The sequence below is a fragment of the Monodelphis domestica genome, chromosome 1 (assembly GCF_027887165.1).
Source record: "Monodelphis domestica isolate mMonDom1 chromosome 1, mMonDom1.pri, whole genome shotgun sequence".
Lineage (NCBI taxonomy): Eukaryota > Metazoa > Chordata > Mammalia > Didelphimorphia > Didelphidae > Monodelphis > Monodelphis domestica.
In genome coordinates this window covers 738,258,304-738,276,960 of record NC_077227.1, presented here as the reverse complement: position 1 = coordinate 738,276,960, position 18,657 = coordinate 738,258,304, and the positions used below count along the sequence as shown (strand labels likewise).

Below are 18,657 nucleotides of genomic sequence, written 5' to 3'. Positions count from 1 at the left end.
TTCCTCGTATGCGCGTTCTGCGCCAAGCCTTGGTGCCGGGCGCCCTCTGCTGGCCAGCGGGGAGGCAGTGGCCGAACGACAGCGGGCGGGGCAGTCCTCCTTCCCGCGGGGCCAGTGCTCCCGGGGGCATCTCCCAGCCCGCTGCTTCCGAGGCCGTCCCAGCAAACGGCAGGATGGCCCAGGGCTGAGCTGAGGGAACCAGAACCCCGGACCGGCTCCCCTCCCTAGGCCTTCCCGCGCTCCAGGTGTTAGGCACAGCTGCACGCCACTGGGAGGGGGGTGTCCAGCCCTTTCCTTCTTCCCAAGCCACCCCAGAGCCCCGTCCTCCGACCCCGAGCCGCCTCAGCCAGACTGGCCGCCCACAATCTCATTCCCAGACGGGGAGGTCCCCGCGGCCCGCGGAGTCCAAACGCACCTCCCCGGGCCGGCCTGGGCCGAGTGGCGGGCGCAGGAGGGTTGGAGACCCCCACAGGGAGCGGAGATAGTCTGGGCCTTGGGAAACGGTCTCTAAAGGCGAGCAGCTGGGCCACATCTGGAGCTGTGGACTTGGGCGTTCCGAGAGAAGACTCCGGGTGGGGGTGGGGAAGCCCCCTCCCATCTGCCCTGCACTCCACATCAGGCTAGCAGCACCACCACCCCTTCTCGCGGCCTGCCCTCCCGCTCAGCCCACCTGGGTAGCGGCTGTGGGCAACGGAGGCGCCGAGCAGAGCCGGGCCAGGCTGGCGGGCAGGGCGGAGCTGCGCTCAAAGGTCGGCGGCGGCGGCGGCGGCGGCGGCGGGCCAGGCTGCTGCAGGGCGGGCGGGGCTAAGGAGGGGGAGGGGGCTTGGAGCGCCCAGCCCCCCACAGTCCTAGCTCCGCCCCCTTCCCCCTACTCTTTGCACCCTCCTCTCTTCCATCCTCGTCGTCTCCATCCCTCCTCCCTCCTCCATCCTTCTCCCTCCTCCATCCTTCTCCCTCCTCCTCCCCGGCGGCGGCGGCGGCGGCGGCGGCGGCAGCGCATCTGTCTGGGCGTCCCTCCCTCCCTCCCTCCCCCGGTGCAGCCCCCGGTGGCGGCGGCGGCGCTGTCCGCTGCGGCTCCGCTCGGTGGGAAGGCAGGCTTGGCCGCCCCCTCTCCAGAAGAGAAGGAAGGTAGAGGGAGGAGCGGCGGCCAGGGACCTGGGGAGGGCAGGGCAGGGCGCAGGTAGCGGCCCCCAGCGCGGACCCTCGGACCCCACGCCTGGGGGCCCACCCGGCCGGCCGCGGAGGAAGAGGTAAGGCAGGGAGAGCGAGAGGCTGCGGAGAGGGAGGAGGGGGGCCCGGATCCACCCCGCACCCCTTCCTCCAGCCTCAAGATCCCCCAGCACCGCAGCCACGGGGCCTGGCGCGACCCGCTGCTCCCCGGAGGCTGGGGGCGGGCCTGCCAGCGCGGGAAGGAAGGGGTTAATGCTCCCTGGGCGGGGGAGGATTAAAAAGAGAACGATCGGGGCTCGGGAGGCTGGGCCTCCCCTCCCCCTCGGCCCCTGGGTTGGGGACAGATGGGGGAGGGGAGCATAGGACGGGATTGGGGAGGGGGAGACATTTGGGGATGGAGGAGGGGCAGAACTGGGCCCAGCCCAGGGCCCTGAAGCCACGAGAATGGAGAGGGACAGGTTGAGGCCGCGTGGCAGAGGTCAGCTCCGGCCCCTCCCTCCCCACCCCGCAGTCCTCCGGATCTTCCCCCACCCCAACCTGCTTCTAGAGCAGAGGGGGAGGGGCTGAGGCCAAGCTTGGCACCTGTGTGTGTGAGTGTGGGGACATGCGTGCGTGTGTGAGCGTGTCTGCTTCTCTCCTAGCTCGCACATAGGTGGATGCATGTGCGCACGTGTGGGGCCCGGCAGCCGCGGCCACGGGTCCCCGAGGTGCGGGTGGGTGCACATCTGGTCCTCCGAGGAGTGTCATGGAGCCTGCTCTCCGCCCCGAGCTGCAATGAGTCTGGATGGCACTTGGGGTTACAGGAGCCAGCGTGGGCTGCAGGCTTGAATCTGTGAGTGCCTGTGGGCGGACTGAAAGCTGGCTCTGTGGCTCCCATCCGGAGGCACCCCGGGGTGTGTGTGTGTGTGTGTGTGTGTGTGTGTGTGTGTGTGTGTGTGTGTGTGTGTGTGTGTACAGCCCACACACGCCCCCACCTTCGAAAGTGGGGGAAGGGCTTCCTGGAGGCGGAGGCAGGGGGCTGGATGAGTTGACCCAGAAGGCTTGCAGCAAGGCGCAGGGTTTCTGGGTGGGCCTCCAACGGGGCTTCCCAGAGGTTGTCAGGAGACCCCAGGGGCAGCCTGAGACCTGCTGCTATCTGAAAAGTAGAGTGAGAAGAATCGGGGCAAAATTCCAGAGGATGGAGCAGGTCAGCCAAGGAGCATTTATGGAGTGCCGACTGTTTCCTCCCTAAGGGAAGCAATTAAAAGTAATGGGAGCCTTGGGGCATCTTGTAGGGGCTCCCCATCTAATGGGGGAGAGCACGGTTCCAACCTGTGTTCCATCCATCCTAGAGGCAGATTCGAATGTAAATGGGTGAGCTGGGGAGAAGGTGAAGTCTGGGAGGGAGCCAAGGAAACCCAGAGCAGGTGAGAGGGAGAGAGCATTCCAGGCATTCCTGTAGGGAGGCCCCTGGATTGTTGCGTTTAAAGAATAACCACAGGGTGGATGAAGGGTCACCAGGAGGGAATAGACTGAGAAGGAATTAAGGCCAGGAGGGGCTTGAGATGCCAAACCCAAGATTTTTTTTTTCTTTTAAACCTTCACCTTCTGCCTTGGAACCAATATCATGTATTGGTTCCAAGGCAGAAGAGCAGTAAGGGCTCAATGGGGGTCAAGTGACCTACCCAGGTTTACATAGCTGGGAAGCATCTGAGTTCAAATTTGAACCCAGGACCTCCTATCTCCGAGCCTGGCTCTCAATCCACTGAGCCATCTTGCTACCCCCTATTTAGAGCTTTCTTGATAAAGAGTAGGCTGTGTCCTTCTTCATCTCATTTTACAGATGAGGAAACTGAGGCAAACAAGGTGAAGTGACTTGCCCAGGGTCACACCTTGACTCCTCTCAGGAATTCACCCTTTAAATCCAACCTGTTGCCAAATCTTCCCATTTTTGCCTTCATGGAATCTCTTGTATCCTTCCCTTCTTTTCAAAGGACACAGGCACCAGTTTGGTGTAGACCCTCATCACCACTTGCTTCATCATTTCCTACTCCAATGAGATAGTAATTGCAAATGTTCAGCACAGTGCTTGGCACATGATAAGCCTTATATAAATATTAGGCAGCTAGCTAGTGGATAGAGCATTGGGCCTGGAGTCAGAAAGACCTGAATTCAAATGTGACCTGACTGTGTGACCCTGGGCAAGTCACCTAACCCCAATCACCTAGCCCTTGCCACTCTTCTACCTTGGAGCAAATATACAGTATCAATTCTAAGACAGAAGGAAAGAGTTTATATTTGTATAGTATAGTATGGAAGACCAATACTAAGTATCTCTTTGTTTAGTGTCTAAGATAGAAAGTAAGGATTTTAAAAAACCCAAAATAAGGGGGGAAGAGGGGAGGGAGGGAATGACTAGAAGGAGAAGCTGTTTTCACCTGACTGTGGCTGAGATGCCTCCAGGCCAGCTTGGCATCCAAAGCCTGCTGGGGCTTGATAAGAGACTGGCACTCGGGAGAGGGTTTAAGGCTGCCTGTACAGATCCAGGGATGATCATTGAGCCCATTGGAGCAAATGAGATCCCTCAGTGGGAGAATGTGCAGGACCGAACCTTTGGGGGATGCCCCTGCTGAGTGGCCCATAGCCAGAGGAAGACTGAGGAGGAGCCCATGGATAGGTAGGAGGGAAACCTCGCCTGGAGCCAGTCTCCACGAGGAGATGATTGCCAAGAGGTCAAGAAGGAGAATTAAGAAAAGGCCATTCGATTTGGCAAATAAAAAATCACTGGGAGCTTTGGAAGAGCTGTTTTTACAGTGGAATGAAGGGGTCGGTGGGAAGGCAGAGGGCAGAGTTTAGAATGGATTGAGAGGCAGGCCTAGGGATGGGAGGTCCTGGGTTCAAATCTAACCTCAGATGTTTCCTGGCTATCTGATCCTGGGCAAGTCACTTCACCCCAATTGCCTGATCTTTACCACTCTTCTGCCTTGGAACTAATTCAGAGTAGGGATGCCAAGATGGAAAGGTAAGGATGTAAAAAAATATGTTGAATTTAATTTCTATCAGCAATTAGTAGGACCTAAGGGGGTTGAATGTAGGGGGTAGCAGCACCCCTCAAAGGGCCCCAGACTCCAAGTCTACCACCCTCAATTTGGTTTGTTAGTGTAAGAATTGGAACAATATTTCTGCCCAGATACATGTTTTATAAAGTTTATCGGAAAGGGTAGACAATCGTTCCTCTAAGTAGCCTGACCATGTGGTCCCCAGCCTGCAAGTCTCTTCCTCCATCCCTCTCACCTGCCTGCTCTGTTCCCAACTTCTTCCTTCTTCCTTCTCTTCTTGGTTCTCCCCCTCACAAGCCCAAAGCCTTGACTTTTATTGACATACAGCAGGTAAAGGGATTCGAACCTGGTGCAACTGTGTTCTGTCACGAATGTTTGATGGACAGGCCAAGCTACTCAAGAGGGGGAGGGAATGAACTTCCTTGACACATTAGGCACCTACTGTGTTCGAGGTCCCAAGCTCTCTAGTAGGGGAGCTAGAGAGATGGGAAGACCTGTGGCCTTGTGAGCATTATAATCTAGGAAGAGGGGTGCGGCTGGGTGGCTCAGTGGTTCAGAGAGCCAGGCCAAGAGACAGAAGGTCCTAGGTTCAAATCTGGCCTCAGACACTTCCCAGCTGTGTGACCCTGGGCAAGTCACTTGACCCCCACTTCCTAGCCCTGACCGCTCTTCTGCCTTAGAACCAGTACACAGTACTGATTCCAAGATGGAAGGTGAGGGTTTAAAAATAAAATTTAAAAATAATGATAGTCTAGGAAGAGGGAGTGGACACAAACATGACTAATTACCATATGAATTAAACCCACATTCATGGAGGTAAGCCTGTGGCATTCAGGGAAGAGTCAAAAGGGAACCCAGAGAGGTATCGGGTCAAAGGGTGAGGCAGCTAGGTGGAGAGGATGATATAGGAGCTAGGCAATTGCAATTAAATGACTTGCCCAGGATCACATAGTTAGGAAGAGTCCAAGGTCAGATTTGAACCCAGGTCCTCCCAACTCTAAGACTGGTGCTCTATCCACTGTGATACCTAGCTGCTCTAGATATCCTCTTAATGAGGAGCAGAAACCCTGAATGTCAAACTGTTGGAGATCTCAATGGCCACATAGTACAACCAGACCAGAAAAGAATTCCTTCTAAGATCTTCCCAGCAAGGGGTTTTCCAGCCTCTGCCCCAAGACCTCCAGGTATGACAGGGAGTCCAGGGAGGCTTAGCTTGGAACTGATAGACAGTTCTGGCTGGATATAGGAAGTGAGGGAGAGGGAAGAATTGCGTTCAGTTTTGAGGGTGCAAGCCTGGTGACTGGAATGGTGGTGTCTTTCATGGAAATAGGGAAGTTTGAAGGAGAGATGGGTTTAAGGAGGAAACGAATGAATTCTATTTGGGATATGTTGAGTTTGAGATGCTGAAGGAACCTTCGAATGGAGATCTGACATCCCAAGGATGAGAATAGGATTGGGTTCAGGTATAGTGTTTCTTCTGACCCTCAGATCATCTTCACCACTCTGGCTGCCTCACTCCAAATGGTCTCCCACTTGTCAACAACCTTCCTAAAATGGGGTATGAAGAACTCAACAGAATATTCCAGATGCAATCTGACCAGGGCACAGCAGAGACTTTCATCTCCCTAATTCTGGAGGGGACAAGTACTTATGAAGTGCCTACTGCGTGTCAACCACTATGTGCTTTACGGATATTTCCTCTTCTAATCATACCAGGAATCTGTGAATACAGCCAAAGAGGTCATTAGCAATTCTGGCTGCCAGGCTCTACTATGTGGGAGGCAGCACTGTGCTTGGCAAATCCCTAAATGTGTAGCCAGTGAACCCGAGTTCAAATTCCTCCTCTGTAACAACGTGCAGAACTTAAGGGACCCAGGTCTCTCGATCTTGGTTTCCTTGTGTGTAAAATGAGTTTAGCTTGGACACCCTCTAAAGTCACTCCCTTCCCAACCCAGCTATAAATATGGGATCCTGTGAAGCCTAATTTTGTGAGAGCTCCTCCAACTGGACTCCAATCTTATTCCATCGATGCCTCTCCATCCTGAGTGACTCTCCTCCACCTCCGCCCACAAGTTCCCCATAGGTGGTCCACCCAAGATGCTGGTGGCCTTCCCTAGTTTCTCTTGAAGTCACAAGATATCAATGGAGGAAGCTGTGTGTCCACCTCAACCCAAGCTGGTTCATTTCAGTTCTTTATTCTCTTCATAGCCAGCATATAGAGCAGCAATTTTATGACAGAAAGTAAGGGAGAGGCAGAGAGAGGAGGAGGAGGAGAAGAAGAAGAAGAAGAAGAAGAAGAAGAAGAAGAAGAAGAAGAAGAAGAAGAAGAAGAAGAAGAAGAAGAAGAAGAAGAAGAAGAAGAAGAAGAAGAAGAAGAAGAAGAAGAAGAAGAAGAAGAAGAAGAAGAAGAAGAAGAAGAAGAAGGAGGAGGAGGAGGAGGAGGAGGAGGAGGAGGAGGAGGAGGAGGAGGAGGAGGAGGAGGAGGAGGAGGAGGAGGAGGAGGAGGAGGAGGAGGAGGAGGAGGAGGAGGAGGAGGAGGAGGAGGAGGAGGAGGAGGAGGAGAAGGAGAAGGAGAAGGAGGAGGAGAAGGAGAAGAAGGAGAAGGAGGAGGAGAAGGAGGAGGAGGAGAAGGAGGAGGAGAAGAAGAGGAAGAAGAAGAAGGAGGAGGAGGAGAAGGAGAAGGAGAAGAAGGAGTAGGAGAAGGAGAAGAAGGAGAAGGAGGAGGAGAAGGAGGAGGAGGAGAAGGAGGAGGAGAAGAAGAGGAAGAAGAAGGAGGAGGAGGAGGAGAAGGAGAAGGAGAAGAAGGAGTAGGAGAAGGAGAAGGAGAAGGAGAGAGAGAAGGAAGGAGGAAAGGAGACAAAGGGGGAGATAGAAAGAGGGAGGGAGAGAGAGAAGAAGGGAGGGAGAGAGAGAGGAGGAAGAAGGGAGAGAGAGAAGGGAGGGAGAGAGAGAAAGAGGGAGGGAGAGAGACAGAGAGGGAGAGAAAGATGGAGGGAGAGAGAGAAGGGAGGGAGGGAGAAAGAAGATAAGGGTTTAAATATATATATATATGTATGTATGTATACATATAAAATAAAACCCCACTCACACCCAAACCAGTTAAACTGAAGCCCATAAACATGTTCTTCTTCAGACACTTTCTTCTGGAGGAGGGGAGAGAAGAAAAGAAATGGGTGGGGAGTTAGAGGCAATGGACAATTTTCATTTCACCATTTTTGCTGCCAGCTAACTCTGCTCTGATCCTGCAAGAGGGGAGAGAGGCATCGCACATACAGCGAGTGCGGGTGTTATCCCATTTGATATTCATCACATCCCTCTGAGGAAATACTCTTTAATTTTTGGGAGGGGGGAGATGTGCCAGCCCACAGTCAATGAGCATTTATTATGGATTTCTTCTATAAGAGCAATATAATATATAATAATAATGAGAGGGAGGGAGGGAGGAAGGGAGAGCGAGAGAGGAAAAGCAGGTCAGTAGCAAGATGGATAGAGCACTAGACCCTGGAAACAAGGAAGACCTGAGTTCAAATGTGGCATCAGTTACTAGAATATGACCCTGGACAAGTCATTTCACCTCTGTTTGTCTCTGTTTCCCCTTTTATAAAATGAAGGTAATATTGGCACCTACTTCCCAGAATTGTTTTGAGGATCCAATGAGATCATATTTCTATACCTCTTAGCAGAATACCTGGCACATACTAGGTGCTTCATAAGTGCCTATTTCCATCCTTCCTTCCTACTATGTGCCAAGCACTGTGCTTATCTCTGGGAATAGAATATCTCTGGGAATAGAAGAAAGGCAAAATAGTTCCTGCCTTCAAGGAATTTATATTCTTTTTTTTAACCTCTACCTTCCATCTCAGAATCAATACTGTATATTGGTTCCAAGGCAGAAGAGTGGTAAGGGCTAGGCAATGGGGGTCAAGTGACTTGCCCAGGGTCACACAGCTGGGAAGTGTCTGAGGTCAGATTTGAACCCAGGACCTCCTATCTCTAGGCCTGGCTCTCAATTGACTAAGCTACCCAGCTGCCACCCAAAGAGTTTATATTCTAATAAGGGAGACAACATGGAAAAAACTATGCATAAAAATGTATTGAGGACAGGGCAGCTGGGTGACTAAATGGTTAGAGAGTCAGGCCTGGTTCAAATCTGGCCTCAGATACTTCCCAGCTGTGTGACCCTGGGCAAGTCACTTGACCCCCGTTGCCTATCCCTCACCACTCTTACACCTTGGAACCAATACACAGTATTGATTCTAAGACAGAAGGTAAGGCTTCAAAATAAAAAAAATTTTTTTAAACCCTTACCTTCCGTCTTGGAGTCAATACTGTGTATTGACTCCAAGGCAGAAGAGTGGTAAGGGCTAGGCAATGGGGGTCAAGTGACTTGCCCAGGGTCACACAGCTGGGATGTGTCTGAGGCCAGATTTGAACCTAGGACCTCCCATCTCTAGGGCTAGCTCTCAATCCACTAAGCTACCCAGCTGCCCCCTCAAAATAAATTTTTTTAATAGTGTCAGGGAGTGGCTCAGTGGATAGAAGGCCAAGCCTGGGTTCAAATTGGGCCTCTGATCTTCCCGGCCAGTTGCCTAGCCCTCACCACTCTTCTGCCTTAGAACTGAAATTTTGTGTCAGTTGTGTTTGGTTTTAAGCTGTACACAGTCACATTAAAGGAAACAAGAAAAGATGCCTTTCAGAAGGTAGAACCTGAAAGAAGGGGCATTTGTATCTCTCTCATTTGTAAAGGGGGAAACCAAGTGTTACCAAGGTGAAATGACTTGCCCAGGGTCATCTAGCTGGTAAGTCTGAAATTTGAACCAAGTTCTCATGACTTGGTCAATCGATCAACATTGATTTTCAATTGGGAAACATTTATTAAGCACCTACTATGTATCACTCACTGAGCTAAGTGCTAAGGATTGAAAAAGAGGCAGAAGGCAGTCCCTTGCCTCAAAGAGCTTACGATCTAGTCATTAGTCATCTAATATGTTATAGAATAATATATAGAATAATTATCTATTGTATATAAACAAGATATTATATACACCAATAATCGTATCTATCAAACAAGATAAGGTCAAGACGGGATAAACAAGAGAGAGTTAAAGGGGAATTAAGGGGGATGGAGGATGGCTACCACTCGATCCACTAGACCTTGCTGCTGCCCATAAACCTGCTCCCCCAAAGCTGTTCCTGTGCGGAGGCAAGGCTGGGACTTTAAGGACGTTGCGTGTGTAGACATGGCAGAATGAAAGCAGGAATAGGAGGGAGACTTGAAAAGCAAGAGCTGCTGGGTGTCAGAACCAAAGAACTGGGAAGGAAGGGCTCAGGGACAGCTTCTCAGATAAGGGCACACATTTTAGCCCTCTCACAATGAATTGGGAAATTAGAGGAAATGCCTGTTGAGAGAGTGTTGGTTGGTTGTTGTTGGGTAGACAGAACCAACTGTTACTCTGGACCATCTTTGCCTAGAATTAATCAGTGGCTTTGAAGTGAGAGGACCTGGGTTCAGATCCAAGCCATGACACTGACTGAGTGACCTTGGGCAAGTCAACTCACTTCCCTGGCTCTGTTTCCTCATCTCTATGATGGAGGAGTGGGTTTCTTAGATGATTTTGAAGGTGCCATCCGACTCCATGGAGATCCTTTCTACCATCAAGGGTTCTCGGCCTCTTTGGTCTCTGTCTCTCCCTGTCTCTGTGTGTTTAGGTCTCTCTCACGTCCATCTTTCTTCCCCTCTGGACATCTGCCTCTCTGTTCCTTCCGTTTGCCTCTCCTCTCTCAGCTGATCTCAGCCAGCTGTGCCTCCTGGGGAGATGTGTAAAATCGGGACCAAAATATCCTGAAGGATGATTCACAGTCATTCGCCATCCGTCCATCCTTCGGGAAAGGGAAGGGCAGGTTGAGTCTTGTTCTGCTCGGTCTCAGAGGCCAGAGTCCAAAGCAGTGGATGGAAGAGGCCCATTTCCTAATCTGTGGCCCTGATGGGAGATGGGCTGGGCTGCCTCGAGGGGAGCTGGGCATCTAAGCACAAGCTGCACCCAACCCTAGCTGGATTTGGTACAGGGGAGAATGCCTTTGGTGTACAAATCAGACTAGAAAAATTGGATTCCTGGGTGCTGACATCTCATCTTCCTGATTTCAGATCTGGCATCAGACAAGTACTTCCTAGCTGTGTGACCCTGGGCAAGTCACCTCACCCCTTACCACTCTTCTGCCTTGAAACCAATACACAGTATCGATCCTTTTATTTTTTAACCCTGACCTTAGAATCTGACCTGATCTTAGAATCAAAGCCATGTATTGGTTCCCAGTAAGGGAACTTTGGCAGTAGGGGTGAAGTGACTTGCCCAGGGTCACACAGCTAAGAAGTGCCTGAGGCCAGACTAGAACCCCAGGACCTTCCATTTCCAATCCTGGCTCTCAATCCACTGAGCTACCTAGTTGCCTCACTCTTTGTTTTCTCTTTTTTTCTTCCCTTCTTTTCTTTTCTGTTCTTTTCTTTAAACCCTCACCTTCCATCTTAGAATCAATACTGGATATTGGTTCCAAGGCAGAAGAGCAGTAAGGACTAGGCAATGGGGGTGAAGTGACTTGCCCAGGGTCACACAGCTGGAAGCAAAATCATTCTTTGATTCCACTGAGCAGTGGATGGGAATTGCAGGAAGCTGCATTGCCATTCCACAGAAATAAAATGCTCTCCAACCATTTACTGCTGTCTGACAGTGGAACTGACCACAGTACTGAATTCTCTGGCACTGGAGGTGCTGGAGTGAAGACTAACTGTGGGGATGACCCAGCTGCCCCCAGTACCTAGAATACATTCTCACTTCATTTCCACCTTTTGAAACCCTTTGTTGTCCCAGCTCTTGGTGACCCCGTGGGCTTCTGTCTGTGGGATTTTCTTGGCAAAGATACTGGAGCAGTTTGCCATTGCCTTCTCCAGAGGCAAACAAAGCTTAAGTGACTTGCCCAGGGTCACACAGCCAGGAAGTTAAGGATTTAAATGAAATTTAATTAAATTTAAATTTAAGCAGATTTAACCTCAGGTCTTCTTGACTCCAAGGCCAGTGCTTCACCCACGGAGCCACCTAGCTGCCCCTTTGGGGCCCTAGACTATCCCTTCAAGGCTAATACAGTTGATCCTTCCTTGGAAAGGCTGGTTCTGTTAGGCTCTATCCCCACTCCCACCCCATATTCTATATTTAGGCAGCTAGGTGGCACGGTGAATAGAGTTCTGGGTTCAGGTCAGAAGACCTGAATTCAAATGTGACCTCAGTTACTTACCGGCTGTGTGACCCTGGGCAAGTCACTTAACCCTGCTTGCCACATCTGTAAAGTGAGCTGGGAAGAGGAAATGGCAAGCCACTCTAGGATCTTGGGTGGGGCCAATAGCAAAGTCCTTTACTTACCCTTCTGTGAATATAACGTCTCCCCCTAGCAATGCATAAACTCCCTCTTCGCCTCCGGATCCCCAACACACTAGGCAGCTGATGTCCTCCTCCAGGCTTGTGACTCAGTCTCCCCTTTGTACCCATCCTTCCCCACCTGGCATGTGTGTGTGCACGCATGCAGGTTGTATCCCCTCGTGAAATGTAAGCTCCGTGAGGGTTAGCACGTGGCCTCGGGTCTCAAGCATACCAGGTATTGGGCAAAGGTTTATCCAATGGATAAACAGCCCCAGAGTTCAGAGGAGGGAGAGGTGGAAGGTTCTTGAGGAGGTAGCCAGGCAGGCTTCATGGAGGAAGTAGCAGGAGCTGGTCTTTGAAAAGTAGGTAGGATTTGGCCGGACAGAGGAGAGAAGGAAGCGGCTTCTGATGGGAAGAAATAAAAGGTGGCAAAGTTTATGACCTCTTAGAAAAGGCTCTGCGTAGTCTGCTTAAAGGAGGACAAAAGCTTTGGGGAAGAGAGTTATTGAAAATCAAGATGGAGGCACAAGTTTGGGCTAGGTTCTAAAGAGCCTTGAATGCCAAACTAAAGACTTTGAACTTGGTGTAATGGGTAATGACGACCCAAAGGAAGTTTTTGGTCATGTGTATTGGGTGATAAAATATACAACTTCTTAAAAAATCTTTATCTTCTGTCAGCATCAATACTATGCATTGGTTATGAGGCAGAAGAGAGGTAAGGGCTAGACAATAGGGGTTAAGTGACTTGCCCAGGCTCACACCTCTAGGGCCAGATCTGAACCCCTCATCCCCAGGCCTGGCTCTCTATTCACTGAGCCACCTGACTTCCCCCCAAAACATGTGACGTTTAAGAACATGATAACCAACTTTTATATAATACTCTACAATTGACAAAATCCTTTCTATGTAGGATCTCATCTCATCCTCCCCACAACCCTGTAGGTGGCTGGAGTTGGAGTCAAAAAAGATCTGAGTTTGAATTCTGTCTCAGAAATTTACTCTCTCTGTGGTCCTGGACAAGGACAACCCTCAGTCTCGGTTTCCTCATCTGTAAAATGGGGATAATAATGGCATCTGCCTCACAGGTTGTCGTGAGGCTCTGATGAGATTCCTTAAGTCTGAAGCACCTCAGGCAAATTACCTGCTGTTATTGACCCCATTTTACAGATGAGGGCCTGAAGGAGGCCAAAATTTCTGCAGGAAGAGTGCCTCAGTTTCCTTATCTGTTAAAAAAGAGGTTAGAACAGGTAGCCTCTCCTGCTCCTTCCAGATTGAGGTTGATGATCCTTTGATGCTGGGAGCCAAAGAAAAGAGGGGGGGAAGGAATCAAAGATGGCCCTAGGGGAATGGTAGGAAGGCAATGAGGAGAGATTGCCTAGGGAAGGAGAGGGGCTTCATCTAATCCAAATTCTCTGTTGTGCCAAGGAGCAGACTAAGGCCCAGAGAAGCTAATACACTTCCCAAGGTCACACAGCCAAGTATGGCCTAGAGCTGAGCTCTTGGGAGTCCTCATCCAGCCATATTTGCTCCTCAAACACGCAGTCTGAGTGCCGGGGGGTGGGGAGGGGGGGGGCCTTCTTTTCCATCTCCAGGGGCAAAACGCCCATGAATACGGGTCTGCATGCAGAGTTGGAGATGAGGGCTAGTGACCGAGAGCTGGGAGCCCCCGGATTGAGTCCGGGACTCTGAGAGATCAGGTGGGACTCGAAATTCCTGATCTTTACCCAGCAATTCAATGTTTGCTGGCTGCTTTTTGGGGTGCTCTTCAGTCCTGCCTGACTCCTGATGACCCCATTTAGGATTTTCTTGACAAAGATGCAGGAGTGGTTGGTCATATCCTTCTCCATCTCATTTGACAGATGAGGAGACTGAGGTGAACAGAGTAAAGTGACTTGTCCAGGATCACACAGCTAGTTTGCTATTTCCTTCTCCATCTCATTTGACAGATGAGGAGACTGAGGTAAACAGAGTAAAGTGACTTGTCCGGGGTCACACAGCTAGTTTGCCATTTCCCTCTCCATCTCATTTGACAGATGAGGAGACTGAGGTAAACAGAGTAAAGTGACTTGTCCGGGGTCACACAGCTAGTTTGCCATTTCCCTCTCCATCTCATTTGACAGATGAGGAGATTGAGGTGAACAGAGTAAAGTGACTTGCCCAGGGTCACACAGTTAGCAAGTATCTGAGGCCAGAATTGAACTGAGAGGTCTTCCTAACTCCAGGACCAGAGCTCTATCCACTGTACCATCCAGCTGTCCCTGCTGGGTACTTTACAGACAGTATTTCATTTATGAGATAACAGCTATGATTCTTTATGCTCTATTGATAAAGAAATGGAGACTTGGCAATGCTCAATGAATCAACTGCTCAGGGTTGTACAAATGGCTGGGAAGTGTCAGAGGCAGATTTTGAACTCAGGTCTCCCTGACCCCAGGTGCCAGCCCTCTACCACAACGCTATAGTATTCGTGACACCGTCGGCCCCCTTCTCTGTGGCTCTGTTTTCCAAGGTTTCCATCATTGGTGGTCGTGGGTGCCGGAGGGGGTCCCAAGCCCCCCCTTCTGCCTTCCCTCTTTCACTTTCAAGGTGTGTGTGTGTGTGTGTGTGTGTGTGTGTGTGTGTGTGTGTGTGTGTACCGTCATGGGCGTATTCCGTCTGGAAGCAGCGCCCGGCTCTCAGGCAGACGAAGGACATGAGGGCTCATCTCCTGGGAGAAAAGGGCCGGAGGACCCTGGGTGTCCCCACTGAGGCAGGAGGTGAGGGGGAAGCCGGGATTAGGCAGGGAGCTGGGAGGAGGACCAGAGGCTGGAGCCCCCCGAAGCCCACCCAGAGAAGGAGAGAACAGCCGGGAGGAGGCAGGCGGTGGCCGAGGGCCGTGGCAGGGCAGAGCACAGTTGGAGGAGGAGAGGGTTAGCGGACAACCCTGCAGGGCAGTGTTGGGGTGAGGCCGGAGGCAGCCAGACCGCTGGGGAGGGGGCAGCCCCAAGGCACAGAGGTCTCCCAGGGTCCAGGAAGAGGAGGCAGGAGGTGAAAGCAAGGAGGGCGGCAGGAAGAGGCGGGGAGGAGGCGGGGGAGATGGGACTCCCAGGGCAGCCTGGGGTTCCTGGCTCTCCTAGCAGGCTGCAGCACCCCTGGGGTTGGGGTGAGGGAAGGGAAGCTCCTGGGGAGCTCCCCTTTCTTCTCGGGGCCCCTGGGTGAGCCCCCCTCCACCCCCGGGCAGCAGTGACGGGGAGCCCCGAGCCCCGCTGATCCGGCTCTCTTCTCTTCCAGCCTCTCCCCTACGGCCGGCCCAATGCCCCGCTCCTGCCCGCCGCGGCCATGAGCTTGGCCTGAGCCAGCCCTGCCCCCGGGGCTGCCCCTGCCAGGGCCGGTCATGGCCTCTCTGGACCTGCCGTACCGCTGCCCCCGCTGCGGGGAGCACAAGCGCTTCCGGAGCCTGTCGTCCCTGAGAGCCCACCTGGAGTACAGCCACACCTACGAGACCCTCTACATCCTCTCCAAGACCAACAGCGTCTGCGACGCGGCCGCCGCGGCCGTCTTCCCTCTGGCGCCCGACCCTGGCGCCATGCTGGCCGTGCCCGGCGCCCGGCGCGACGTCTTCGAGAGCACGTCCTTCCAGGGCAAAGAGCAGGCGGTGGGGCCCCCCGCCCAGGCCGCCCACCACCTGCACCACCACCACCACCACCCGGCGCTGGCCCGCTTCCCCGGAGACCTGGTGCCCGCCGGAGTGTCCTGCGAGGACCTGGCCGAGCCCGGCCTCGTGCCCTCCGCCGCCCGCTATGCCCTGCGCGAGATCGAGATCCCCCTGGGAGAACTGTTCGCCCGGAAGTCGGTGGCGTCTTCGGCGTCCTCCACGCCGCCCCCCGGCCCCGGCCCCGGCCCCGGCCAAGCCTCCCCGGCCTCCCCCTCGCCGGCCGACATGGCCTATGAAGAGGGCCTGGCGCGGCTCAAGATCCGGGCCCTGGAGAAGCTGGAGGTGGACAAGAGGCTGGAGCGCCTGAGCGAGGAGGTGGAGCAGAAGATCGCCGGGCAGGTGGGCCGGCTGCAGGCCGAGCTCGAGAGGAAGGCGGCCGAGCTGGAGAAGGCCCGGCAGGAGAGCGCCCGCCTGGGCCGCGAGAAGGAGGAGCTGGAGGAGCGGGCCAGCGAGCTGTCCCGCCAGGTGGACGTCAGCGTGGAGCTGCTGGCCTCGCTGAAGCAGGACCTGGTGCGCAAGGAGCAGGAGCTGACCAGGAAGCAGCAGTGAGTGAGCCGGAGGGCTCAGGGAGGGGCGGCCAGGCCTGGAGACGGCAGGTCCTGGGTTCAAGTCTGCCCTCAGACACTTCCTAGCTGGGTGACCCTGCGCCGGTCACTCAACCCCCACAGCCTCGCTCTGACCACTCTTCTGCCTTGCACTTGGCATCGGCAGAACCAGGACAGCAGAGTCCGGAGCCTGCCAAGTCCGTGACAGGGTCTGGCTTGGAGAGAAGCCCCAGAATTTTCTGGCCGCGTAATCACTGCCTTCCCTCAGCCAGCAAGCATTTTCCCCTTCACCTCTCAGCTTCCGTCTTAGAATCAATTCTGAGCATCAGATGCAAAGCAGAAGAGCAGTTAGGGCTAGACAGTGGGGGTCGAGTGACTGGCCTAGGGTCACACAGCTGGGAAGTGTCTGAGGTCAGATTTGAACCCAGGACCTCCCGTCTCCCAGTCTGACTCTCCATCTACTGAGCCCCCTAGCTGAGTCCCGACAAGCATTTATCAAGGGGGTCAGACTTGTTCTGTTTGGCCCCAAAGTCGAGCCAGGAGCAGCGTAGGGGGCCGGGGGGTGCCAAGGGGCACGTTTAGGCTTGATTTCAAGAAGAATTTTCTAAGGGGGAGGGCTGCCCGGGAAGCTGGTGCCCCCCCATCGGAGGTCCTCAGACCGAGTCTGGGTGGCTGAGCTGGGCCAGACATGTGTGTCGGGGGCTGTTAGAGCCCGTCACACGCAGGTGCTGCCTAGGACAGAGCTGGGGTGTGAGGACCTGAAGAACGAAGGAGTGGAGCCTCCAGGACAGAGAAGGAGAGAAGGGAACTGAGCTCAGCCAAGGCTGTGCCCCTGGGCATCTCCTGAGGCTTGGGCAGGGCACCCTCAGGGTCCTGGAATGGGAGGGTACGAGTGCCCCCATGCCCAAAAGGGACTCCCGTGCCAACATAACTGGCAGGTGGTTGTGTGCCCAGGCTGAGAGATCTCTAAGGAAGAGCCCCCCTCTGCCACCCAGCAGCGGCTCTCGTAGGGAAGCTTTTCCTAAGAAATTGGCTTCTTTGCCATTTCCGCCCACAATTCCTGGTAGATGGAGGATGCCCTTCCTGAACTGGGCTGCCTAGAACTGAATAGAACACTTCACGTGGGACTGGCCAGGGTGCCCAGTGATGATGGGTAAAAGGGCCCCAAGGGGGCACCCTGAGGAGAAGGTTCCCTGGAGGTCAGGGGTGAGGAGATATCCGGGGATCACAGGTGAGGGGGATCCTCTGGGGATCAGAAGTGAGGAAGGGCTGCCCGGGGGACACAGGGGACCACAGGTTCCTCCGGGAACAAGGAGGGGAGCCAGCAGGAGTGACCTGCCTTCCTCACACTGCAGGGAAGTGGTTCAAATTGACCAGTTCCTGAAGGAGACGGCAGCGCGGGAGGCCAATGCCAAGGTGCGCCTTCAACAGTTCATCGAGGAGCTCCTGGACCGTGCGGACCGAGCCGAGAAGCAGCTTCAGATTATCAGCAGCAGCTGCGGCACCACCCCCAATGCTAGCCTGGGCAGGAGCAGCGTGCCTGGTACCAAGGGGGCCAGCAGGATGGTGAGTGCCTGGCCAGCTCCCCCGACTCCCTGAGGGGCTCCCACCACACCCAGTCTGAGGCTGACTTCCCAGGGCACGGCACCAAGGAGCCTAATGAAAGTTCATTGAATTGAATTCCACTCTATCCTTAAAAGATGCTTCAAAGAATGGGCACCCAGCCAGCACCCACTGGGTCCCCCAGCCCCAGGGTCTCCAACAATACCTGGAATTTCACCAGTTAAACCTAAACACTGGGTTAGATAGTATCCCCTTGACTCTCTTCTCTTGGGGGAAGAACTCACTCTGACAAAAACCATTAGGAAAACTGGGAAACAATGTGGCAGAAACTAGGCACAGACCAGCATCTCACACTATACACCAAGATAAAACCAAACTGGATTTCTCTTCTAAATACCAGAGTCCCCAAGGAAAAGAAAAAACAAAATGATAGTAGCTCCTATTTATTTAGCATAACGTTTGTCCCCATTCTACAGATGAAGAAATTGAGGCTGGGAGAAAGGATAAGTCCTGCCCAGGGTCTCATAGCCCATATATATCTGGGACAGAACTTAAACTCTGGTCTTCCTGGCTCTGAAGCCAGCTCTCTAGTTTTGGGGTTTTTTTTTAAACCCTTCCATTCCATCTTCTAAGACAGAAGAGTTAAAGGCTAGGTACTGGGGGTTAAGTGACTTGCCCAGGGTCACACAACTAGGCAGTGCCCTAGATCAGGTTTGAACCCAAGTCTTCCCATCTCCAGGCCTGGCTCTCTATCCACTGAGCAACCCAGCTGCCTTAGTTCTAACATTTTTATGTCCCTTTGTAGTTTATAACTTCTCCCACAGTCCCCTGGAAGGCTGGCAAGAAGGACATCTTCCCTGTTTCCCTGAGGAGCCTCCTCCTCCAGGGCCTCCTTGTGTGGCCGAGGTCCTCCCAGGCTGGAATGGCTTCAAGGACAGCCCCAGTGATGACCTTTGGCTGTTACAGCCTGAGGACAACCAAGCTGAGAGCAGAGGGACATCCACAAGTGACCCTTGGGAGATGACAACAACCCATGAGAAGACCCACTGCAGCAGAGGGCTGTGATCTCCACTAGGGAATGGACTCTCCACACCCCCCAAAGCTGCAGAGGTCCTTGAGAGAGGGTGTTGGAGGAGAAGTGGTGCTGTCGAGGGGAGATTTAGACTTGAGTCCCAGCTGTGTGCCTGGGAGCGGGAAGGGACCTCCATGGTCCTCAAGTCCAGTCCTCTCATTTTACA

The 18,657-nt window shown here is 53.4% G+C and overlaps 1 protein-coding gene across 2 annotated transcripts in view; it reads left to right on the top strand.

Annotated features, from left to right (window-relative positions):
- The first annotated feature begins 856 nt into the window (after positions 1–856).
- FBXO41 (F-box protein 41) overlaps positions 857–18,657 on the top strand; it is a 44,413-nt gene continuing 26,612 nt past the window's right edge. For both annotated transcript variants that reach the window (XM_056814091.1, XM_056814090.1), the window contains exons 1-3: positions 857–1,250; positions 14,888–15,856; positions 17,212–17,422. In XM_056814091.1, the coding sequence (XP_056670069.1) occupies positions 14,991–15,856; positions 17,212–17,422 (1,077 nt within the window). In that variant the 5' untranslated portion in view covers positions 857–1,250; positions 14,888–14,990. The remainder of the gene's footprint in view (positions 1,251–14,887; positions 15,857–17,211; positions 17,423–18,657) is intronic.